Source organism: Hipposideros armiger, unplaced genomic scaffold (assembly GCF_001890085.2).
Source record: "Hipposideros armiger isolate ML-2016 unplaced genomic scaffold, ASM189008v1 scaffold_1018, whole genome shotgun sequence".
Taxonomy (NCBI): Eukaryota; Metazoa; Chordata; class Mammalia; order Chiroptera; family Hipposideridae; genus Hipposideros; species Hipposideros armiger.
This window is the reverse complement of record NW_017732368.1, coordinates 316,155-343,273: the sequence shown is the minus strand read 5'-3', so window position 1 is coordinate 343,273 and position 27,119 is coordinate 316,155. Positions and strand designations below refer to the sequence as shown.

The 27,119-nt window shown below is 40.9% G+C and overlaps 1 protein-coding gene across 1 annotated transcript in view; it reads left to right on the top strand.

Annotated features, from left to right (window-relative positions):
- ADCY2 (adenylate cyclase 2) overlaps positions 1 to 27,119 on the top strand; it is a 380,993-nt gene that overhangs the window by 87,841 nt on the left and 266,033 nt on the right. Inside the window, exon 3 of the mRNA XM_019631611.1 lies at positions 23,000 to 23,161. Within this exon, the coding sequence (XP_019487156.1) occupies positions 23,000 to 23,161 (162 nt within the window). The remainder of the gene's footprint in view (positions 1 to 22,999; positions 23,162 to 27,119) is intronic.

Sequence of the window (27,119 nt, the reverse complement as noted above, 5' to 3'; positions counted from 1 at the left end):
GAACAGAAATAGTCACAAGTATATATGTGTCACTTCAAATCAGTGGGAAGTGAACTGAGCCTTCAAAAAAAGTGTTAGCTAACCATTTGGGGATAAAAACAGAAAATTATGATTTCTGGTGTTAGTATTCCTATTTAGATGGACACATAATCTAAATTTCTCCACACATCCCTCCAAAACCTTTCGCAACAGTGAGGAGAACAAATGAGACCATTTATAACCTATTCCAAAAGCATAACTAGGAGACAGAAATTTACAGGCATATGTAATTTGTGTGATGGGAAATAAACTTTCATATACCAGCTACCAGCAGAGCCAGATGGGGAAATCATAACTGTGCCAAATCAGTAAGAAATTGAACAGACAATAGGAGAGGATGGTGGCAGTCTGGGGATAGAGAGAGAGAGAGAGAGAGAGAGAGAGAGAGAGAGAGAGAGAGAGAGAGATTGATTGATTGATTGAAATTTAACCCACAGAGAGAAAGTCCCATATACCTGATCTGAACGTTGGTGGATCAGAACACTGCCCAATTTAACTAATGGAGAATTTAATAAAGAAAGCAATTTAAAAGTCACAGAAGCATGGGTGGCAATCTTGGAAAGACATTCCTTTGTGGGGTTGGGGGTGGTCCTTGGATGTATAGCGATGGAAAGAAAAACGAATAAAAATGGAAATTACGTCCCACAGAAACAAAAAAAGAAAAATTAAAAAGAACCTTTTTTTTGTTTTAAGAGCATTTAAGATCTACTCTCTTAGCAATTTTCAAGTATATAATACAGTTATTAATTCCAGTCACCATGGCATACATTAGGCCCCCAGGACTTGTTCATTTTATACCTGGAAGTTTATGCCTTTTGATCAACATCTCTCCAAGTCCCCTGGCAACCACCGTTCTATTCTGTTTCTGGGTTCAGGTTTTTTAGATTACACATATAAGTAAGATCAAACACTATTTGTTTTTCTCTGACTTATTTCACTTAGCATAATGTCATCCAGGTGCATCCATGTTGTCGCAAATGGTGGGGTTTTCTTCTTGCTCATGGTTGAATAATATTCCATTGTGTGTGTGTGCGTGTGTGTATCCCTTTATCCATTCATCTGTTGATGGACACTTAGGTTGTTTCCATATCTTGGCTGTTGTGAATCATGCTGCAGTGAAAACGGAAGTGCAGATATTTCTTTGAGATTCTGATTTCATTTCCTTTGGATATACACCCAGAAGTGGGATGGGTGAATTACATGGTAGTTCTATTTTTAATTTTTTGAGGCGCCTCCATACTATCTTCCATAGTGGCTGCACCAATTTATATTTCTACTAGTAGTGCACAAGAGTTGGAGGTGAGCTAACACTATGGTGGGAATCAATTTGCAACATATACATGTATTAAATCAGCATACTGTGCACCTTAAACTAACACAATGTTATATGTCAAATATATCTCAATAAAACTTGAAAAATAAAATATGAGATTAAACAAGTCAGAACAAAAAAGTCAGGGAGCCATTTATTAAAGAAATTGTATTTCATTATATCAGAATAAGAAGGTACCTTCATTCTTATCTACAGGCATATGGTGTTATTTGTTCAGGAAACTAAAAGACATTTCCAATGAACAGAACGTCTGTATCTGTAGAGATGCAGACAGCATCTCTACAAAGTTTCTATGAGAAGAAATCAGAAAATGAGAATGGAGCCTCTCTAAACAAACCATAAAACCAAAAAAGGAAAAATGTACCACACCATTCAAAGATACTTCATTTTATTAAAGTATTTTAAGATAATATTTAAAACTTCCAATTAGAAATTTAAAAACTTGGAACAGAAATGGATAAAAAAAGTAGGGAGAGATAAAATGAGAACTGACTAATCTCAGGGAAAATTGAAGAAAAAGACAAAAGTGCACAGAACAGAATAAATTTAATAAAAATATAATGAAGGATATTGGCAACTGACAATAGCCAAGAAAGCCAAGATAAAATAAAGAAGTGAAATGGATCAGAGAGAAAAGGATAGGTATAAAAATAGGCAAAGAAGTTTCAATATTTATATAACTGGAGTCCCTAGAGACAAAAGCAAGATAACAAAACAGACTTAATGTTTAAAAACTAAACTACAAGAATATGGGGGAAATTAATGAAGACCTGAATCTATACGTTAAAGGGCCCACTAAGTAATTGAGAAAGTGGCCTAAAGTGTCAACAACTGCTCTGTTTCTGAGAAGTCTATTAGATAGTAAAGCTAAGAACAAATCTTCAGGGTGGCCATACAAAAAGATTCATCATATATAGGAAAGACAATCAGATTGGCATCAGAATTCTCTATATTGACCTACAAAGCAAGTCACCAATGGAACAATAATTTAAGGAACTCAAGAACATATTTTATATGAGCTTGTCATTTTATATCCAGCTAAACTATCTTTCAAGAATCAAAAACTCAAGTAATACTGTACTTATGCATCCTCCCTGAGGAGGCTACTAAGGTATTGCTCCTCAAGGGTTGTCATGATGAGGAGGTAAGGATCTTGTTCCAGAATGTAACTCAACGCATTGCTCGCTTTTGTGAATAAAGCATACTTACAATCAGAAAATTGGCTGAACTGAACCATGTCCTCAGTGAAATAATTTATTTGATTATTTAGCTCTGGATTAAGTGGCTTACCTCCAATCGCACTGGTTCCCAGTCTGTAGACGACACTTTGAGTGGGGCCATACACAGGACAAGATTTACCCAAGAAGAGATGACTGGGAAGCTTAGACAATAGGACTGATGATGTGCACTGAATGCATTGATTGAATTTTGCAGGGTATCCACAAATCTGGATGCAGAGGTGAATATTCACAGTGTTTTCCTCGGACATCTTTATTCGTAAAACAACAACAATAATAAAGATAATATTATGCATTTCCAAATTTTATGGATACTCTGTAGATCTAAGAGTAAAATGAGAGTGGAGACAAATATGGGAAAATATTTGTACATGTTGTATTTCTGAAAAGATGATACAGTTTTTAAATGGAAGGAGTATTGGCAAGAACATTGAGCAGATGAAACTTGCACACTGCTTTTGGTGATAAGGATTGGTTCAACTACTTGGCAGCATTTCAAGTTAACGTCTACGACAGTTCAACACATGGATAGCCCACTGCTCAGCTATTTCATTCTACTTATATTCAACATAAGTATATAAACATATTCATCAGAAAAGATGAGGTCTGGCAGTTAAGCTCATGAAATTGTTGCAATGGTGTTGCTAAAGTTTTTTTGCTATCAGAGGGATTATTCATTATGAATTTGTACCAACTAGACACACAGTTAACCAAGTTTACTATTTGGAAGCGCTGAAAAGGCTGCATGAAAAAGTTAGATGAAAGTGACCTGAACTTTTCGCCAAAAATTCATGGCTCTTGCATCACGACAACTCACCAGCTCACAGGGCACTGTCTGTGAGGAAGTTTTTAGCCAGTAAACAAATAACTGTATTGGAACATCCTCCCCACTCACCTGATCTGGCCCCCAATGATTTTTTTTTCTTTACCTGAAGATAAAGGAACTATTGGAATGAAGACATTTTGATGACATTCAGAACATCAAGGGTAATACAATGACAGCTCTGATGGCCATTCCAGAAAAAGAATTCCAAAATTGCTTTGAAGGGTGGACTAGACACTGGTGTTGGTGCATAGCTTCCCAAGGGGAGTACTTCAAAGGTGACTATAGTGATATTCAGTAGTGAGGTATATAGCACTTTGTCTAGGGTGAGTTCGTGAACCTAATTGTCAGACCTCATATATACATGAATGGTCATAGCAGTGATGACAACCTAAATCTGGAAACCGCTCACATGTCCATTAACAGAAAAATGATTAAATGAATTGTGTATTTATACAGTGGAAAGCTAGACAACAGGAGAATGAAGGGAACTGAATGACTGCCATCAGCAATATAGGTGAATCCCATGAATAGAATATTGATCAGAAAAAGTCATCTGTAAGGCATGTATGTGGTAGGATTCCATTCCTATAAAGTTTAAAGAGTCAAAATGAAACTCTGGCATTTAACGTCAGGACAGTGATTACTTTTGTGCATATGGTTGCTTGGGGGGTGAGGGGCACACGGGACAGATTTCTGGGTGCTTGAAATACTGTGTTTCTTTTTCTGGGTCTGATTATACAACTTGGGTCATTCTGTGAAATCCTTTATGTTGTGAAGTTAGAAATTTTGCACCTTTGTGTGGATGTCACACTTCAATGAACGGTTCAGGATTGGAAGGAAAGAGAAAGGACAAAAAGTAAAGTGAGCTCGTTGATTGTTGCTTAGGTAATAAGTGCGAATAAAAGGGTGTAATTTAAAGCTGAAAGAGCAAATATGACATAGCAAGTAAGGAAAAGGACTAAGGGTGTTTGTGTGTGTTTGTGTGTAGCAGGAACCACTAAAACAAAAATACAGATCTTCGTATTGATAAATACAAACAAATATGAAGAAAAAAAAAGTTCATACAGATGAAGAACCACAGTAAATATAACATAATAGCCCAGTTAAATTAATACACACTGTTTGACCAAGTTATAACTTTGCAGTCATATCAATGAAAACAAGTGAAAACGTCTTTATGTTGGCTCACAAAATAAAGCGCAGCTCTGTGCTTTTCACAAGAGACGCACCCAAGAGCTGGTCTCTTCTTCCCCTGCCCCCTGTGCCGTGTTGTTTGACACGCCCCTTCATAGTGGGATTTTGTTTGTTATTGTGCATATATTTGCACTACAAGAGGCTCAAAGCTTATCACATGCATTTCCTGCCCCAGTTCTAGAATCAGCCATTTCTCCAAGGAAAATCAACACTGCAACTATGTGAGCAGCAAAGTGAAGCTGGGATTGGATTATAACACAGTGTAAAATAAACATTCAGAAGTCCACACTGATACAAATACATGATTTAATGCATAAATAAAGGGGGCAAATAGTCAACCTTCTCATGCAGATGAGTCCTCATAATTTACGTAGATGCTCTGACTCCAGAAAGGAGAGCACAAGTTCTCACCCCTCAGATGTGGGCTGCAAGTAGCGACTTCCTGCCGGAGGGCAGTATGGGAAGGGAGGGGAGGGTAACTTTATGGTGAAGACATGTGACAGACACTGCTTGGTCAGGTGATCAGGTTAACATCAACACTCGTGAGTCCTGCGGAGGGGACCGACCCTTGATACGGATATGGTGACATGAGAAAGGCACTTTCCCTCTGTGGTCCTCCAGCCCAAAACATATAATCCCAGGAAAATCCTGAAAAAAAAAAACCATACAAATTTCAGTCAAGGGACAGCCTGAAAACCTTATTAACACTCCTCAAAACTGTCAAGATCATCAAAAACAAGAAAAAATCTAAGAAATTGTCATTGTAAGGGGGACACGGAATGTACTAATGAGGTCTCCTGGATGGGATCCTGGCACAGGACAGGGACATTAGGGGACAACTACGGAAATCTGAATGAACGAAGGGCCTTAGTTAGTAATAGTATCGGAATATTAGCTCATTAAGTGTAACAAATGGACCATACGTATTACTGTAAGATAATCATAGGAGCAACTGCAACTTAGAGTGCTGAATTACATGTACCCAACAATACAGAACTTACCTCATGTGAAGTGGCCATCGATAAACATTGATATATCCCTTTATGTATTGTTTTGATTGTTGTTCCTAAAGTATATATTCAAAAATAAAGTTAAATTGAAAGGCAGAAAAAAAATAGAACACTCAAATTAAATGAAACACATATCGTATTGATAACTACACAGAAAGACAAATCAATACAAGTAACTGTTGAACACAGTACTCTGGAGGAACAATTTTTTTAAGGAAAATTTCTAAGATCTGAAATATATCCTGGACTTTACTTGGCTTGGTTTGAGCAATTTTATTGATACAATAATTCTAAAGATATCGTTAATTTTGCATGTTGAGGGAGACAATAACTGTATTGATGATATTGGGAACCAGGGTTATCTCTGGAGAAGCGAGGTACACGTAGGAATTGAGCGAGGTGAGGAAGAACAAGGAGTATTGGGTTTCAGTGGCAGGAGTCACTGGGAAGTGACAGTTTATTATACATCTGTATTTCTTAGCTGTGCCCACAAAAAGTGACCAGAAAAAAAAAATATGGAGTATTGGTCACACCTAGTACCCAGCTCTTGGTCACTAAATACTTTTCCCCTTAAAGAGACAAGGATCCTTGGAGAAATTCTTGATTCTAGATCTGAAGTGGAAAAGTTTTGTTTGAAAATTACCAGCGCGTTCTTAATAAGTAGATGTGTTTTTCTGAAGTTAGTGAGGAGATTTAACAATTAAAATAATGGTGCCGGGTTGAGGAAATCTTACTTTTATGCATGTTCTTATGGAAAACTTGCAGCATCGTTTTTATTTTTGGTTCACAAATAATCGCTACATTTTAAGTAAAATTTTTATTTTTAATAAGCCTCCCCATTTTTGTCCCTGACTGGACTTCCTGCTGAGGTTGTTGACCTGATGTTTCATTTAGTGCTTGCTCTAGAATCTGTTTCCACGTGAAGAGAGTAGATCGTCCAAGCTAACGTCAGGCCCGGCTGCCTCCTCAGCAGTCCTGACCGTCCACAAATGCACAACATGAATTCAATGGCAGCACTTAGGCGTGTAGGAGCATGTCAGATATTCAACAACGCTGAGCCATAAAGTGATGCTATTATTCCACAAAAGAAATCACATCATTAAGATTGATACTTTTCAATCATAGTCATGGATCTTTGTTAATGTCAACTAAAGTTATATGTTTTTAGATAATGTGATCTGGTTTGAGAAGAAATTAAGTAGAATAAAATACCTGTGAGGCAGGAGCACCTGCTGTGGGCCTTCTCATCAGGAGCGTGGGGAGTGGACCCCTTGTCAGCCTGAAGCCCTCTTGTTCCCCCAGTGGCCTAGGCCGGGGGTCAGGGTGTGGGCACAGGCTGTGGGCTTTCTGCTTCCTCAGCACCATGTCACACTTCTCCTTCTGACTCAGTCTGATAGCTTGGCCTCCATGGCTGACAAGGTCCATGTGAGGAAGAGAGCGTAGGCTGTAGACAAAGGAAACTGAGTTTGGAGATCATTCAAATATAAACTCATTAAAGACTGGTCAATGGCGTGCTCATGTTTTATTGATTCATAGTTTTACAACTCTTTTGGCAAAATTCACTCATCAGCTTTTTAGAAGCTTTTCAGTAAAAGAGTAAATGCTCCTGGCTCTGAATTGGTTTTTACCAATACATGCAGATGTATTTAACACTTGACACAATTTAAATGATCCATTGTACTTGGAAACCACTAGACCAAAATCATTTCATAGGAATAATCTGCGTCACCTCCAGGTTTTGCCCCCATTGTCTCTCTCCCTGGAATGTTCTTCTCTGGGATAATGCTGTCCTTTCCTGGGTCTCTGTGGTCCTCTCTGAGTTTCGTCTACAAGCCTTTGTCCCTCATGTCAGACCCCAGGGAGCACCAGCTGCACGATAGCAAGACTCAACTCCCTTTGTCCTCCACTGTGTCCCGGTGGAGACCCGGACACACAGTAGGTGCTTGGTAAACACAGCTTAGCGAACGAAGAAGTGAAGTGATGCCTGACCACATTGGCCCTCACCTTTACCCAGAGTATGTGTCTTGATGTCCCCTGGATTCATGACTTTTCCTTGTTCTTAAAACTCTCCTCCCAAGATTTTAAAGGTGTCTGGGAAGCGTGCAATTAATTATGTGATAAAATAGTAATTAAAGTGCATTACAGCAGATGCACATATAAGTTGATAAGCATAGGAGACCAGGAGGACCGAATCATCTGTATTTGTATATCTCGATTACTCTTTGTGAAGATTATTAATATATGTAAACTTTAGAGCAAGACAGGCTTAATCCTCAAGGCAGGTCAGTTCAACAAGTGTGTACTAGTGTGGGGCTGAGCTCAGAGGCAGGCGAGAGGACTGTTGGGGTGCAGACTCTGGCACCAGACCCCCCCGGGTTTGAATCCACCTGTTGCCACCTGCTATTAGAGTGGACCTCGGCAGGGCACTTCACATCCCTGTGACTCAGTTTCCTTATCCACCAAATAACTCTTCCTCAGTGATGTTGGCTGTTTGATGATTATTAACATGACAAGGAAGGGAGCATGGTGCCCTCCTGCCCTGAGGAGCCCGATGGGAGGGAGAGCGTTGCAGTTGATGGTGCCAGTGTGCTAGTGGGCATGCCGACGGAGGCACGTGGAGCCTAGCAGTGGGATGAAGACAAACAGGGCAGAGAAAATATAACGTAATCCATGTTAAAAGGATGGTATTTCAAGGAGAGAGAACAGCATGAAGAAAAAAACGCATATGTATTTTTTAAAGTAGCATTTACTCATGTCTACTTTTCCTGTGTTTGCCCTTTACGGGAGTTTACAAGGCATGAAAAGAGTTCACGAAAGGAAAGTTTAGCTGAATTTTGGCTAGGCCTTGATGTAGACATGCTTTTATATGACGATCTGTCTCTGTTGCCTTGGCTTATGGGGTTGAGAGAAACAGCTGGCAGGCTTCTAGAAGCAGTCTCAGCCTATGACATGCTAACTCAGTGCCCTTTACCTGGCTCCATCTTCATGGCGTTCCAGGTGTGTTAAGTATGTGTCTTTGGGTACCTCTTAGATCAGAGAATCTCCTTCTTAAATGACAGGTCTGAAGTCAGTTATGAACCAGAAAAAATAAATAAACTGAAATGGACCCAACCATGAACCCAAATACCAAATTTTAAGAATCTGGAATCAAATGTTTCTTTACATGATACCCTTTGAGTCTATTTCAGCATATGAATTTTCAAAGTGAGAGACTTGTGAAAATACCCTGAGTGTGAAATTTTCCCACTTTTGTTGAGTTAGTATTGCCCCCTGGCACATACTGCCTGTATAAACAGGAATTTATATACGCTTAGTAATCGCTAGTAGTGATAAGGGAAATGTCACGTCAAAAATATTGTTCAGCCAGAAGTAAGTGCAGTGCTCTCTTGTCTTTGAAGTAACTTTAAGGTGATGCAAAGCCTATTAAAGTATGTCATTTGCTACTGGTTTTCCTCATACTGGTGATAGAGTCACATTTCCTTAAATAGCATGGTACATGTCATAGAGGTGTGATGTAAGCGCCTTAATAACCCTGAGGCTCTAAAATACTACTTAGAAAGACCACATCGCAAACCATGGTGTCCCATAGAAATGAGCCATTGGAACAATAGCTGGTGGTGGTGGTAGTTTACATTCTTCTGTTAAAAATATAATAATAAAAGGAGCTGAATAAGGTAGCTCTTGTGTTCTAGAATGGAATTATTTTTGTGGAACAGACCTGCCCTGAAGACCATCTGGTTTTCACTAACATACAGGAGAGAAGGTAAGGAATTCGGGGGGTCATAACGCTGGTGGGTTGGAGTTGAGGACTGCAACAGGAAGTTGTAGAATTCAAGAATTGAAAGCCTCACTGAACCACCGCAGATGCCAAAATAATTCATTTTCACAGCTCAAGGATATGCATTCTCCCTTTTGAGGTTTTTCTCTTACAGAATGAGAAAGAAAAAAAAAAAGCAAACAAAGGTATTTAGAACTTGGGGTCTTTTGTGGTAAGAGCCCATTTGTAGAAACACATTGCCCCACTGGAAGCTGATTTATGTAGATGTTGGACACACAAGTATAAAACCGAGTCCCAAAACAATATTTGTTTTTACATGAATAATCCACTCATTTTCTCAGCATGAGTTTTTCTCATCTGAAGCACTGGCCTTTCAAATTAAATAAATACAATGTTTCAAAAGAATATGGGTATGAATATTCATAAAGATCCAAACAGTGAATATAAATAAAACCCCTTTTACATAACATTTTTCTTTTTTCATGAGGACCCTACATTTGGCTTTTTTTTTTTCCATTTCTAAAATGATGTTATTCAAAGTGAATTATCAGGACACAATTTCTTCTGCATAGTCTACCTATTATTGAGATAGTGATCCCTCTTTTCCAAATTGTTTTATACAACAATATTTTCCTTTACATAAATAGAAATAAGGTAGTGCTTGCTTACGTCATAGCTCATTAGCCGTATATTCAGCCTAGCGTGGTGCCAAGTCCTCAATACAGTTTGTCCAAACAACTGGAGGAATGCCAAAAAATAAATAAAATAAAGAGTAAAATAAGATTATATACCCTGAAACGCATAGCTAGTTCATACACATAAAGTATGGCAGAATATTTGTAAGCGTTTCTATAGATAAGCCAATAATTTAAAGGTTAAAAACACACAGACATGCAAAATGTGTGTTATTCGATCCTGGGAACAAAAGCAAGAAAGATCTCCTTCTCTTCTTTAAGGGGCGGAGCTAAGAGAATGGAATGGCTAACATTTGAACAGAAAGAGAAAAGTAAGTAAAAATTAAGACCGTGGTTAATTTTGCCGAAACAGTTGGTTTAAAAGGACCCAGTATACTGTGATATTTAATTAATTCTGTTAATGGAGTTGTCGGGGTATTCTTAAGTAATCAGTGAGATTACTGACAGTAGAAGGGCATTGTAGTCTAATTTATAACACTGTCTATACCCAAGGCTCTACCTGTTTGTCTTTGAACACGTGACCTCATAGTAAGTGCTGATTTAATGGCAGTGTGATCTAGAATTTAACTCTGAACATTCATGAAAGTGAAGTTAATATAATTTCAGTAGCAAAGGTGAAATTTGTGATGCATTGTTTTTGGCTCTCCAGTGTCCACTTGTCAGGTTGGAGGGATGGGGGGAGGTCTTCACGGGCAGGGTGGGCTTGTGCCAGTCGGGCACACACAGAAAGGGACTATTGAGAGGTGACAACGTTCAGAGTCACCTCTGGAAAAATCTAAGGTTAGAAAATAGAAAGCTATTTACCACCGTGTGAAAAAAAAAGATTAAAAAATCATCAAAGAGCATGTTATTTTCTTCTAATCAAGTAACTAGAAAACATAACACGTAGACATTCACTAATAAACATTTATTTGCCTGATTGCTTCCAAATGGACTTAGATTTTCTTCCTTTGCATTTGATGAGAAAAATAATTTTTAAGGGAAAGGACTTCCTGGTGTTGGAACAAGCTGTTTTGGAAGGGCAGATGGATTCCTCAAGGTTCTTTTTATTTTGAGTAATTCAAACACCCCATGCTCTGCGAGACGCTCGTCTCGTGTTGCTCCGTGAACCTGCAGGGATTATGGCGAAATGTTCTGGCCTCAGCAGAGGATTATGGCTCGCTTTTATGCTGCTTTATGACTTTCTGAAAAATACTTAACCCCTCAGCACCTGGCTTTTCCCAACTGTAAAATTAGAAAATACTTGTCAATAAAGCCCGGTTTGTGATGTATTTTGAGATAGACAAAATATCAATTTTTAGGCTGGTGACAGTCTTTCTACATACTGAGATATTTGTGAGAATGCTCCACTTTTTCTCAGTTCTTCTGTGGTTTCTGAAGACTCTGTCACGCAATTTAAAGACCTTGTGAAGTCTGGACATTTTGTTAAATGGCTCTTTTAGAAACGATGCTTACCGATTACTTTGCCAGTTGGTGAACGTTTTACTGGAGCCCTGTAACTATTCCTTGCTAGTCCCAAAGCCAGTAACTTAAGTTAGGTTTTCATTACAGTAGCACATCACTTCTGATATCGTTTGCTATATTAGTCAGGTTTATGCTCTGGTAATTCTGAATAACAAGCAATCCCCAAATCCAAGTGGTTTAGAGCAATAATAACACATTGCGTGTTTCAGACTCACTGGTCTTCAGGTTGGCTGAATTTGTCTAATGTCTGTTAGCCACACCTGGGCTCAGCAGGTAGCGTAGATTCCAGACTTTGGGTTGGATTCAGGTCTGCTCCATGTGTCTTTAATACAGACTCAGTAAAAAACACGCAAAAAAATAAGATGTGTCTTTCTGGACCATGGTTTTCTCAATGTGGAAGGCCAAATCTTCAAGAGGGCGGGCAGAAACATAAACTGAAGCCTCTTAAAGCCTCAGTTATGAAACGGCATGCTGTCACTTCAGCCTGCATTGCTTGGCTCAAAGGAAGTCTCACGGCCAAGTCTGAAGTCTGTGGGGTAAGGATTCATGGCCATCTGCTGACCTCCCTAGCAAGGGCAAGGAGACAAGACAGAATAGTGGGCAGGTACTACATTACACTGTATCTTCTTTCTACATTAGGAAACTGTACCTAACTGGAAAATTCAAAAATTATCTTCTGTTCTTATTTTTATTTCGTCCAAATGACCACCATCCTAAGTGAGTCTTTAAAAATCTGAATACTCTGGGAAACAGGGTTATAATGTGGGAACACAAACTGTAATATATTTCCAGGCCCCAGGAATGCAATTTAAATACTTTAACAATGAGGACAGTAGCCCACATGTAGACATAGTAGTTTGGAGGAAGTTTATTGGTGGAAAGTTTACAGATTTTTAACTCTAAACAATTTTTTTTTAACTCCGCAGTCACTATGTGAGTATGAAGGTGAGAGAGGAGGTAAGGGGGAATAAATGGGCATGTTTGGAAGTTGGCCTTCACTCCAAGTGACTTCAGGTGTCCTCGGAACAGGGACTTCGCGTTACCCATAAGAGCTAATAAAATGCCTTGCATATTGTAGAGTTAAAATAAACACTGGTGGGTATGTGGGTAGATTAATGATGGCTGAAAAAGAGAGGATGACACATGTTGGTAATAGGATACCCAGAACCACACAAGGAATCAGGAGGACGAGGCCGTGGAAAGGAAACAAGGAAGCCCGACCAGTGGTCACCCGGCTCAGAGCAGAGCTGAAGGTTTGGGACAGACAGAGGGCTGGGATGACAGCAACCTTCCTTGGTTCCCCTCGGATACCAGGCTTTAAAAAAATCCTACGATTCTCTTTTTTCAAGCTTTTAAACATTTATGACATACCTCCTACTTGTTTTAGATTTGATGAAAGGCACAATGGAGGTTATTGTTTCTATCGTCAATCTCTAACTCTGAATAACATTTGAGAAGAAGAAAGCAAGCGACCCAGTGATTCATGTTTTCATCATGACTCTTTTAGAACCCAGGCTTTCCATCAAAGAACATAATATGCATTCTTTTGCTTAATAACATAACATTTAAAGAAATGTTTTCGTAGTCTATAGAGTTGGTATTCTGAAAATATTCTTGGCCAAAGATAACTGTAGAAGAAAAATGCCTTTTCAACCATCGAGTCATCAAGGTGTCCCTGAGTTTTATCCTGAATTATGGTCATCAAGGATGTTTTGGCATAGTGCAGAGTTAATTTGGGGGACTTTTTAAGTATGTTTTTCATAGTAAGAGAGGTCCGGTCCTACTTGAACTATTCAGATATTGAATAAGAGATACAATTTGATGACCAAGGTGGATAACTTAGTTCCCTCTGAAGCAAGTGCCCCTGTCAGTAAAATGGAACTAGCAGAACGGAGTAATGACCACATGGAAGAAGCTGTGTGAAATGGCCCAGACATCACCTGTCGTCAGTAATTGCTGGTCTGGCCCTTTTTGCTGACTCAGAAATGAAGCCGTGGTGGTGGGAATTGCGCATGCGCACAGAGCCAAGCTCACGCCCTTGAGTTACGTCACTGAGTAGGTGCCTCGAATCAGCTTCTGCTGGCTTCCCTGCTCCCAACTTTCAAGTGCAATTGCATCTGAAGTGTTTCATTCCTTCAGCAGCTATATGTTGAGGCCTTTTACGTGGCCAGGTACTATTCTCACATCCATACAGGGTCCTTGTCCCCATGGAACCTGCATGTGTATGGAGGAAGCCAGAAAATAAAAATCAGAAAAGTAGAAAAATAAGCATTCTTAATTTCAATAATGATAATAGAAAAGAATAGATTAAAGCAGGGTGATTAGCTTGAATGAATGGGGGTGATGTTTTGATCGGGGGATCAGTGGGATTCTCTCTGGGGAAGTGGTGTTTGGGTTGTGAGTCCTGAATGACAAGCCAGCCAAGGAAATTGGAGGCAGAAAAAACATTTAGGGTCAGTGCAAAGGCCCTGAGGTTGTTCGAGGAAGAGCAAGAAGGCCAGAGCAGAGGGACTGTGAACAGGGTGATGGGAATTGGTGAGATATGAGATTAGAGATGATGCCAGCCAGGACCAGATCACGAGGGACCCTTATCAGCATGATGAACACTTTGAATTTTTTCTCAGTGTTCTAGAAAGCTAATGGTGAGAGATAAACAGGAGGAGTGACGTGACCAGAAGTGATGCTTTGAAAGATCTCTTTGGTTATCGCCGTAGCATTAGCTAACACCTCCATCAGGTCCCATGATTACCATTTCTTTTTAGTGGTGAGAACGTTTAAGATCTAGTTTCTAAGCAACTTTGAAGTTTATAACCCAATATTGTTAACTACAGTCATCATGCTGGTTGTTAGATCCCCAGAACTTACTCATAACTAGAAGTCCATAATCCTCGACCACCATCTCCCCACTTGCCCTGCCGCCCAGCCCCTGGTAACCACCAGTCTACTCTCTCTTTCAATGAGTCTGGCTTTTTTAGATTCCACATGTAAGTGATATCATATAGTACTTGTCTCTTTCTATCTGACTTATCTCATTTAGCATAATGCCTTTTTTAGTCCATCCATGTTGTGAATGGCAGGATTTCCTTCTTTCTCTTGGCTGAATAATGTTCCCCTGTGTGTGTGTGTGCGTGTGTATGTGCATGTGCGTGTGTGTGTCTTAAAACTTCTTTATCCATTCATCAGCTGATGGACACAGGTTGTTTCCATATCTCGGCTGTTGTTAATAATACCACAGCGAACAAAGGGGTGCAGTTACTTTTTAATATTCTGTTTTCAATTCTTTAGTATATACCCAGAAGTGGTCATCATATTGCGGTATATAAGTGTGTCACATCAACACACTGTACACCGTTAGCTCACACAACATTGTATGTCAACTATATATAAGTTTAAAAAAACAATCCTTTTGCCTTCTGTGTGGAAAATTCTTTCCAGGGCACACCAGTGTAAACAGAGGCCATTTCAGATGCTGTTGTAGGAATCCAGGGATGATCATATGATTTGGGCTGGGGGTGCAGCCCCTGATGGGAGAAGATAGAGTGGTTGAGAATGTCTTATAGGGATGGAGAGAAGGAGGAAGAGAAAATGATCAGTAGTAGCTCCTAGGTGTGGGGACTACAAGTTTTACTAAGTGAGATGGGAAGAGTACAACAATGACAGGGCTTCGAGATTGGGGAGATGGACTATCCATGAGGAACTGCACCCACATTCTCCAGGCCTGTTTGACAATCCAGCGTCTGTCAATAGCTCCCCTGTAAATAATGTTAACAGGGGAGTGTCTGTGTAATCCACTGTGCTCCATGAAGGTGAAATTAGAAATCAGATGGTAAAACGGAGTCAGTGGACTCAGCCTGCAGCCCCATGTAAAGTCCTGTGCATACTGCAACAGCCAGAGGGATTGAAAAGAGAATTGAACCTGAGAAAGCTCCAGAAGCATCTAGAAGCATCCATGACTAGAGCAGTGGCTGAATGCTACCTGAGTCAGAGATCCAGAGCTCCTCTGTGGAGCATATTTGAAGATGGAGATAGTGTCCATCCTTGCCCTTGAGGTGTCCTGTGGTTAAGCCAGTGTCTTCGACCTGGGAAGAGGTGGCTTCTCCCTGAACACTAATTCATGTTAGATGGAATTCAGTGGATTCACCAAAGATTGTAACACACATGCACGTGTGTACACACACATGCAAACATAATGTGTGTATGTATGTATTTATGCACATATGGATATGGATAGAGATATGGACATGGATACAGACATGGATATATATATATATATATATATATATATATATATATATATATATATAGACAGGTATAGGTATCCTCTCCTCAGTGGGAGGACCTAGGAAAAGAAAGAGGAGAAAGGGGAGGCAGTTAAACTTGAAAAAGAGGGTAATCATAAAGACATAAAGAGACATCTTAAGGAACCTTAGTATATGCTGGTATATTAGTACTAAACATTGGTATGACTGAGGGTACCCCAGCTAAAGAAAAGAGAGTTTTATACAGTTGTGATATTTGTACTCAAAAATGTAATAGTGACTCCAAGTAATAGTTATGTAAAGCATGATCAAGGAGCAAGGTAAGAAAATACTGATCTAGGAGAAAAGGTAAATATCATTTTGCATATTTTGTTTTTTAAAAAAGAGAAAGTGCCTTTCTGGCTGGATAGCTTTCCAGTTATGTTTCCAGGAAGTAACTTAAATGCCCTGAATTAGAAAATGGTATACATATTCTTAAAGTCATCAGTCCTTTGAAATGGAAATAGCATCCAATGAGGAAATTTTTATTTTAAATTTGGAATTTACTTTCAGAATGCTCAATCAGATGAATATATTCAAGAATTTTGTCTTTTCCTGGGCAATTTTTACTAAATTTTGGCATTTCTCATTATATTCTAAAACAATGAGATACAATGTTAAAAGAACTGCACTTTATATTTTAGTGAGGAAGGTGTAATTTCTACGGTTTTTAGTAAAATCTACATCTTTGAAAATTAAGCTACTACTTTAAATACTCTATTTCTGATTTCTCAGGTTTGTTGGCGAGAAAAACGATCTGAGTAGCTCTGCTTTGGGCTATAAAATACTCTCATTATGTTCACTGGAGTGTTATTGGGTTGTTGGAAAAGTCATGACATATATTTTCTATGTTTTTCCTTGCAAAAATGCATCATGATTTCTCAGACAACCCAATATTTCCCTTAATGTTATTAGCATAACAAAAATAGAAGATATTTCTCCGATGAATTTCTCATCAGCACTCTGGTGATTTACATAAGTAACCCTGATTATCTTGCAGATTATGCGCTTTTTTATACATTCCAGGAGAAAATGGACTAGCAAAGCCTCACAAATATTAGAGTTCAGGTGCCATTTGAAAGAAAAAACCAGAAGCTCCATCTTTAAAGCTACTGGCATGTCTCGAACTTTCTTGCTTGTCACTGAACTCTGAAACAACTGTGAACCAGTCTGCAAAATCCCAGGCTTTGCAAAGCCAGGGTGGGACTCGGATCGACCATATTGAGGTGGAGTTAGGACCACTTCTGTGTCTCTGTTACTCTTGTTTAGCTATACCTCATCTCTTCTCCTTGTTCACGGTGATTTTCTGTTTAAAATTATACATATATACATACATATATATATATATATTTATTTATTTTATTGAACTGTTGGATTCATAACTTAAATAATCTTTATAATGGACACATTTTTCACCTCTGACATGGAAATGGAGCATGGAATGTGAAGTGGACAGAAAGTACTTGAGGTCTAAACTCTGGTTTGAGCTGTAGTATAAACTTGATATTGTAGGCTGAATTGATTTTCCCCAAAATATGTTCAAGTCTTAACCCCCAGTACCTGTGAATAGGTCTTTGTAACTAGTAATGATGAGGTCATACTGGATCAGGATGGAACCTAAAATCTAATGACTGGTGTCCTTTTAAGAGGGGCATTTGGACAGAGCCACACAGACTGGAGAAGATCATGTGATGGCAGAGGCACACAGGGAACAAGGCCATGTAAAGATGGAGGCAGAGATTGGAGTGATGCAGCTACAAGTCAAAGGATGCCCAGGATTGCTGGAAGCCCGCAGAAACTGCTAGAAGGGAGGCATGCAGCAGACATTCCCTCAGAGCCGTTAAAAGGAACCAACCCTCCTGACACCGTGATTTAAAATTTTTAGCCTCTAGAACTGTAAGAGAATACATTTGTGTTGCCTTAAGCCATCCAGTTTGTGGCAATTTGTTACGGCAGCCACTCATACACTTGACATCAGACTCCGAAGAAATCATGAAGCCATTGAAGCATCTGATCTTCTCTGTCCTCCGCTCTTTCCAGCCTGTCTCTGAGGGGATGGATCGGATGGTTCCTTCAGTGCATTCTTGTCCAACTGCACAATTCTGATCCTGCTTTTAAACATTCAGCTCAGGCTCTCATTACCAGAATGAGACTTCTCATTCGAGGGAAGCAGCCTTGTTTTCTGCTAACCCAGGAAGAGTGACCACTTTCCAGGAAGAAGATGAGCTTTCCTCTGCAAAAGAGCTTCCTCTTTGAGAAAGCAGTGACAAAATTTCATCATCTTCTTGCCCAGTGAATTTTCATTGTAGCAACTTCTCAGAAGTGGCCTCCTCGGGAAGAATTTGCGTTTTGCAAAGGCAGAGGGAGCGTACTTCCTGTCAGCTGACATGCTGCGTGCAGGATTTGGAAGGAACCAGCTCCTCTGAGCTGAACTCTAAGATGCTGATGGCAGAGAAGGAGCCTGGGGATTCTTGGCTGCTGGATAAACATCCTAAGTCTGGGTACCCTTCCTTCTGTAGATCACCACTGGCTTTATGCCTTAATCCTGGAAGGGTCTTTTTTTTTATAGGGCACAGGGGCTCCCGGAGGCAGACAAAATAGAAGGTGCCCTGAGAACAGGAGCTGTTTCCACGGTAGTCCAGTGTTTGCTGTTGCCTGCCATAAACATCTGACAAATGTCTGTTCATTTGCATTTTCAAATGTAATTAGTCTACTAAATAGATAAATGATCACTTGAAACTCAACATGGCTATGGTGAATGATAAGCCTTGGTGACAATAAGGAGGCTTGGTGGAATGTTTTTAGAGATGTATTGAGTGAGTAGATGCTCATAGAGTGGCTATGACTTGGGTCATCCTGGGACGTGGACAGCAGGCATTGGGGCCTTGGCTGTGGAGTGAACCAAGTCTCTGCCCTCAAGAGGCCATTGCTCAATGGCCTCTTTTTCTGTGGGGGGGAAGGAACAAATAAACCCAGAACTATAGTTGCTGTTAATAAATAAAGCAGGTGAAGAGAATGAGAAAAGGAGAGGACGTTCTGAAAGTGGGGAATTCCAGACCTACAGGGAACACCCTGTGCTCAAGGCATGGGGGTGGCCTGGCTTGGGTAACCATCCTTGGAGCAGAGGATGCTTCCAGAGCATGGCGGGGAGAAGAATGGAGAGGTCAGTTTGGGGAGTCTTTTCCTCCAGGCTGTGTTTCCACTCTACTCTGTGATCACAAGAGCCCTTTGAGAGAAGTGTTGAGAGTACAGGGGTAAGCCAGATGAAATGGTCATCCAAGGAAGCGATAAACTAGACCTGTGATTTTGGAATCCTAAATCTGGCAGTTGAACGTTAGCTGGATTAGAGAAAGGAGAATGCTTGAGAAAGGGAGGTTAGTGAGAGTATGATGGCAGCAGTTGGATAAGAGGTTCCTATCATGCCATGAAGGGTTATTGCTAAGGAAATTCCAGAGTAACATGGCGCATCCATCACTATGGAATATTTTGCAACTGGTAGAAAGTAAATAGTATATTCATACCTACAGACTTGGAAATATGCCCAATGCATACATAGTTCAGGAATAAAAGCAGATTGTAGAGTAGTGCATATAAAAGCGTTCTATTTATCCAATCACTAAAATTTCTCTTGTGTGCACACACGAGTGCAAGCATGTGTGTGTGTGTGTGTGTGTGTGTGAGTGAGTCTGTGAGCTTGCTATCCATCAGGACCATCTGAGGTGTGCTTCAGGACCCAAGGGCTTAGCACCATAAAGGATTATGGGTCATCACATGACCACAGGTCCATATGGGTCATCCAAGGGACTCTGCTCTTCACTTGAGACCAAGGCTCAGAGAAGCGCCAATGTCATATTTCCATGACTACCAGAGAAGGAAGAGGACTTGGCAAATTGTGCACCAGCTTTGAAAGTTTCCACCCAGAAAGGAAACATACCACTTCTGCTCACACTTCATTCATCAAAAAAAGTTGCATGGCCTGACTTAACTGAAAAAACCCCAAAATAATAATAATAATAATAATAATAATAATAATAAGAAGAAGAAGAAGAAGAAGAAGAAGAAGAAGAAGAAGAAGAAGAAGAAGAAGAAGAAATTGTACCATGTGTCTAGAGGAGTAAAGCCAGAAATATTGGATAAAGAGGCCTCATGAGGACCAGAATCATGGAGAGTGGAGTGGAATGGGCAAAAACAGGGAAGGACACACACTTTGGCATCCATGTTGGGGGATGGAGAGAAGGAGTGAGAGAAAGTGTGGAAGCATAGTTCTTAACGAATGGAAAGGTAATAAGCCAGCCTGGTGGAAGTAAGGATGGAGAGACAGGCAGACAGAGACGGCACACTGCACTCCTAAAGTAAGAAGACGTTGCTTTTGAGTGTGGGTGTGAAGGAGAATCGTCACAGGTGATTTCCCAGAGGTTTGCACCTAGTTTGTTTGGGGACAGAGACATCATGGGCAGCATCGAATTGCCCTGGAAGAGGAAGAGATTTAAGAACATAAAGGAGAAAGAAGCTCTTGGATTGAAACTTGTGGAACCCAAGCGACTGCATTCAACTTTTTAGCACTTTTTACCCACATGTCCTTCAGATGTACCAAATCCATTTTGGTTTTACATATGGCTCTATTTGAGGTTGCTTTGGCAGGGCTAAAAAAAAAATTTAAAACATAGAACCTTCTGGAATTAATAAGTGAAGAACGTTCCCCTGTGGGACTTGCAACTAACTGCACTTGCTTTTCTTCCTCCCGTCCAGGCTGTGGAACGCTGCCCGGGCACCACCAGCTGAGCTCCCAAAATGCTGCTACTAAAATCCAAAACTTAATTTACTGTGACTTGCTTAATTGACCTTTAAAAAATTCATTTTTTCATCTAAAAAGGAAGACTTAACAGGAGCAACGGTATTCAGAAAAGCCAACCTCTGTTCTCCATTTGGTTACCGTAGATAAACCTTCCGTGAGCTTCCATTTCAAAGTTCAAACTGTTCGCAGAAGTGTATCTTAATTGAAATGTTAGAGTTTAAAAGCTGTCCAAAATTAAGCTGTCCGAAAGTTATGATAATTTCAAAGAAGTGTAAAAGGTTTTTACATTACAAGGAAAATACTGTGAAAGAGAGGTTTTCTTTTGTAATTGATGGTGATTCCTGCGACCTGAAAATATTCATTTGGTACCTCTTGTAGGATATAAGGGTTTTGCATAAATGCGGTGTGTAGAAATAACAATATCTTTACTTGAAAACATTTCCTATAAACTTGCTGGATATTAGAGATTCTGAAGAAAATTTAATTTCCCAATAAGCCATGACTACACAACAGTTGTTTTTCTCATCCTTAAGAGAAACTTTTCTGTAGCTTAGTGGTTCTTACCCAGAGGTGATATGCCCCCCGGAAGACATTCAACAATGTCGGGAGACATGGTCAGTTGTCACAACTTTAAAGGGGGACTTCTACTGGTGTCTGGTGAGACATCTATTGGCATATGCCACCACACATCTCATGGAACACAGAACAATGCCCTCCACCCAGGATGTCCAGGCCCAAATGCCACAGGGCTGAGGCTGAGGAACCCATCTTATCAATCTGTACAGACAACTACTTTCTGACTGTAATATGTGGCGTGGATGACCCCATGACCCTGCAGGAGGCGAGACTAGCCTAGTGTCAGCCCAGGACACCTGATGCCCCTCTCTTTAAATCCACCGGGAGCAGAGCCTTGTCCAGGTCCTTCTTGTGGACACACATCCTGGCTCCCGGCGGAGCAGCTGGTACAGTGTCTCAGGTCCTTCCCGTTGTCCAGGGACTTGGGATGCCTTAAAGGAACACAGGCTGTGCTGTGAAAGTGGGCAGCCTGTTCCCTCAGCCTCACTTTTGTGGAGTGGAGAGCTGTGTGGCAAAACTCACCCAAGGCCGCTTTCCCGATTTCCCTGCCCTGGGGCCTTTTCTCACGTGATTCGTTACCTTTTGTCCATTTGATGTTCTTCTGCCTCCGCTTCTTTTGTAATGAAAATGGCCTGTTTTATTGCCTACTAAGCCATTTTCTTTCCCATTCCAAAACTTTCTCTAAGTTGTTTCATATTGATGTTTTTGAGGTGACATTCACATGACATAAATTAGCCATTTTAGACGGAAGAATTTGGCGGCACTTAGTACATCCACAATGCTGGGCGACCCCTACCTCTATCTAGTTCCAAAATGTTTGTCGTCACCCCAAAAGGAAACTCTGTTCCTATGAAGCAGTTACTTCCCATCTCCCCCTTCCCCAGCCCCTGGAAACCACAGATCTGCTTTCTGTCTCTATACATTTACTCATTCTAGATAAGTCATGTAATAAAATCATACGCTGTGGGGTATTTTGTTCTGGTGTTGATCACGGAGCATAAAGTTTTGAGGTTGGTCTAGATTACAGCATGTATCAGCACATCGTTCCTTTTCATGGCCGAGTAGCGTTCCATTGTGTGGACCTACTGCACGCCATTTATCCATCGTGTATTGTGGGACATTCTTGCTGTTTCCATTTTATGGCTGTCACATAGTGCTGTTATGAGCATGTGTGTACCTGTACGAGCATTTGTGTGAGTACCTGTTTTCAGTTATTTAGGGCATATGCTTAGATATGGAATTGCTGGGTCATGCGGTCATTCTACATGTAACTCTTTGAGAAACTGCCCAGCCATTTTCACAACAGCTGAGCCATCTCTAAGCTGTTTTATTTTATCACGTGTCCATGCTCTTTGTGTCTATCTACTTTTACTAACTCCCCCAGACGACACCATCCGCCCGCCCTGGTTCTCACAAAACCATTTCATAGATAACTTAATGAGTACTCTAAAGCTCAGACAGCCAACCCTTAGAGTTGAGGACAAGCTTTGCATCCATACCCATGACCTGCTCATGTCACCCTACGTCTGCAACGGTTTGGATACCACAGCTGGAAATCCACACGTTTTGAACTAAAACAGTTTTTCCCCATCACAACAATTGTTCCTTTGTTCTAACCCAGTGGATTTGTTGGAACATGCTATCTTGTGTTGTCACAGTATTATCGTTCCTTAAACGGGCATGGTGCATGGTGTTCTCTGCAGCCCTTGGGATGGGACCCCCTGTGACTCTCGCTGTCCTTCTCCGTCTGCAGGTGTCCTTCTTCCTTTTCATCATCTTCGTGGTATACACCATGCTGCCCTTCAACATGCGAGACGCCATCATCGCCAGCGTGCTCACCTCCTCCTCCCACACCATCGTGCTGAGTGTCTGCCTGTCTGCGACGCCGGGGGCCAAGGAGCACCTGGTCTGGCAGGTGGGTGACTTTGCATGTCCCACTGGGGCTGCGCGAGGTGCCGCGCGCCTGCTCAGGGTAGGACTGTTTGTACCTGGCAGCTGCTCAAGTCCTGCTCTCTGACCTTGACTCTGAGTATTGCTAATGGGTGGACAGCCACACACACACCCCCCTCCACCAGTGGAATCAACAGCCACTTAGCAATTAGCAACAGCGGAAACTGGGAATGGCAGCTCCATTTTGCTGAGTGCCGAATGGTGGTGTGATTTTGATGGTTAAAAGCTGTTCTCATTATACGTTATAATTTAGCACTCTTATTTTTAGAGTGAATAAGTTATACAATTAAATTCATAATTCTCCACCTCTCTCTACCTTGATATCCAAAAACTCCTCTTTACAGAGGACAAAAGACTTCTCATTTTTAATCATCTGGCAGGTCCATGGATATTAAAATATATATATATATATATATATATATATATATATATATATATATATATATATATATATATATATATATATTTTTTTTTAAATGCTGTGACAGCAAACTGTTTTTTACTAATAAATGGTATTTGAAAGAAGCCATCCCATTTAATTAGTTAGAAGCATTTCGACAGCAGTTTGATTTTCTGTTATGTGCATCTGTAAACACGAGGGTCAGGGGTTTTGAATTATTCCTAACAGTCTCTTTTGCACGTGTAAAGAAACGTGTTTTATTTTATTCTGTTGGAACCAACTGTAAGAAATGCAGCTGTGGTGTAAAGGGCAGCAGGCTGAGGGAAGCAGCGACAAACAGCACTGTGGTTGGAAAGGGGATTGTAGACGTCGGTCGCCTGTGCCCTGTGGGGTCTGAGATACTAGTCTGTCATGTGTCTGATGGAGTGTTTTATTTGGGAACGTGAGATGCACTTGGAGGCTGACCCTCGGGTCTGTAGTAACCTCTCTTAGCTGGAAAGCTTTCTAGGGACCTCTTTTCTCTATATGCCTCTCTTCGCACATGTAACACCATTCACAGAGCAGCCTGAACGGTGTGCATCTTCGTGACACTCGGTGCCTGTGATGGCCGTGGCCCTGGCTTGGCACTGTGGGCTCGTTTCACACTGACTGGTTCGGGATTTCCTAAGAAGAATCCACTCCCAGGAAGCACAGGAAAGCCATGTTTTTCTCCCGTGTGTCCCCTGTGACAGCAGATACAAACCAGAAACATGCACACCTAGACAGCGATGGAGGGGGCCGCTCAGGAACTGATCAAATGAAAGAGGGAAGGTGGGTGTTTTAGTAAAAGAAGAGCTAATCCTGCCGTGCCGGGGAAGAGGCGGGAGACGTGTTCCTTTCCACGGGAGCTCTGCCCTAGCTTTTGTTTCCTTTCCCTGCATTTCAGAGCCTCCCCTGAGGAGATTTGTAGGACATTTCTCTGTTCTCCCATAAATTCCACTCTCCCACCCCCTCTATCATGGGGCCATTAAGCTCAGCCTGAGGGGGTCCCATGCAGGGCTGGGCAGTGGGTGTGTTTCCGCCAGTTGATATTACGAAAATCACTGCGTGAAAGTCCTCCTCAAACATGTCTCACGGCTGTCAGCACCTGCCTGCTTTGGGGGATCTTGGAACGCATCTCTTCAACCTTTTGTACCTAACTCTTGTGCACCTTCACGAATCAAAGTGTCTGCTGGGACAGATGTAATAGAAAAATATCTGGGAGATGAGGATTATAATACCTGTCTATAAGGATCAAGTGGGATTTTAAAAAAGTAAAATATAAGTGCTTTGCAAAGAACCTGGCATATTCTAGGTCATAAAGGACTATACCGAGTTTTTTCTTTCTTTCTTTTTTTTTAAGCACCTTCCTTTCCTTTCATTGGTTAAAAAAAAATTGATAGGAGGGAAGGAGAAAGAACATAACCTTTCATTTTTATTTACCCAATTTCCAAAACCAACACAGAAAACTACGTATCAGTGGACAGCCAGAGATAGGATAATTCTGGAATAGCAAAAAGAATAAAAATTCTTCATTCCATAGTACTTCTGTATAAGAATAACATTGAAAGGAACAGAAGCACATGAGGTCAGTTTTCTATCCTTTCCGAAATAATTTCACAAGGATTCCAGGAGCTGGGGAAGGCAAAATATGCCAGTGGATTTAACATGGAAGGTTCCTGGGTGAGCATCAAAGTAAAGAAGGAAAGAGCTGAACCTGTAACCTAAAAATGATACTGGTTTGTGATGCGAGAAAAACACTCTATTGAATTCTTTTAGTGAAAAGTGTATATAAGTCAAAATGCCACAGACTGGGTGGTGATATTGCTGTGATGTCATTGATTAAAGCAAAACTACTTAAAATAAGGGCTATCGGTCTGGTAGAAAGAGGCTACCCATCAGTGATGACAAATACCACAGTGCCTTCTAACCTAAACCATTAAAGGAACAGTGTGTTTTATTTAGCACGGATCCAGATTATGAATTTTTGTTTCATTCTATTTTCATTGGCAATCCATTGATAGCATGCAGTACTTATCTGTGAGCCAAAATACTGACTTAATAGGAAACCCTAGCCCCTTCCATGTTGAGTATCAGAGTTCATCGTTCTCAGGAAACTAATTTGTCCAGCATTTGTCCTGAAGCAGAATTCATTCTCAGTCAATGCTACATCACCAAATTGAGGAAATTTAGTTATTAGCTAGAAATTATGGACGATATTTCCTTATACCTTTGAACAGAAAGTATAATCCCTGATACATTTCTTACTTTTAATTTGAAACACTCACAGACCTACCAATCAGTTGTAAATCCTGTACAGAGAAATTTTTGCTCCTAAACCATCAGGTTGCCAACCCGATGCCCCATCACCCAAATGCTTTCGTGCATATTTACAGTACCATTCCCCTGCATAACCAGAGTGAAACTACCAAAATCAGGACGTTCCCATTGCTCAGTCACTGCCATTTGAGTTTCTCCATCTCTCCCATCAATATCCTTTGAGCAAAGGGCTCAGGGCGGAGTCACACATTGCCCTGTTCTTTTGTCTCTTCCAGTCTGAAACAATTCCTTCGTCCTCCTTTGGCTTTCATGATCTTAACACTTTGGATGATCACAGGCCAGTTACTTTGTAAGTGTCCTTCCATTTGGGTATCTCACGTCTCCTCCCGAAGAAGCTGAGGTTATGTATCTCTGGCAGGAACCACAGACGTCACGGTGTGCCCCATCACATCCTACCAGGGTGCATACGTCCACTTTGCCTCGTGACTTACAGTGGTCATAATGTGATGCTGCTGTCCACCAGGCACTTCCACTTTCGGATTACCCTTTTCCTCTTTCTAATCAATATATATTTGTGCCGAGGTACTTTGCAGCTCAGCAAATATGCTGTTTCATTTACTTATTTGTAGCTGCACGGGTTTGTGTTTCTCTGTTGTTTTCAGCAGGGTATAAACCATCGCTCACTGTTTACTTTGCTGTCCATATGACCTCAGAGTTGTCCAGTGGGTCCCCTTCAGGCTGGCGTCAGTGTCCCTTTGACATGTCCCCGTCCTCACTTCCTGGCACAACCAGATGTTGCAGGTCCATCTTGTGCTTTTCCTGCCCAGGCCTAGAATCACTCATCTCTCCAAGGAGCCTGGTTCGTTTCAGTGAGGCATGGCACCTGGGAGCAGGACCTGTGCCTTGTGTCTTGTCATCGGGTTGTCACCAAGGCCAGGCCCACACACATTTACATCTGCATTTGTTTATATAGATACTGATTTATAAAGCACAAGGTTTCACACTGATAGTTCTATTTTTAACTCACCTAAGGTCTCAAGCCAGTTTTCTCCCTTTCCAGGATGGCTCCCTTGAACGATAGTGAAATGAGTTAGCTCCCTTGAGCCTTAATATATTGACTTACTTGATGAATCCCTATATATAATTAGTCTCCTGCCTCATTGGCCACCGCCTCCATCCACACTGGTGTCCTCTCACTTGACCCAGCTTGTCCCCCTCCCAGACG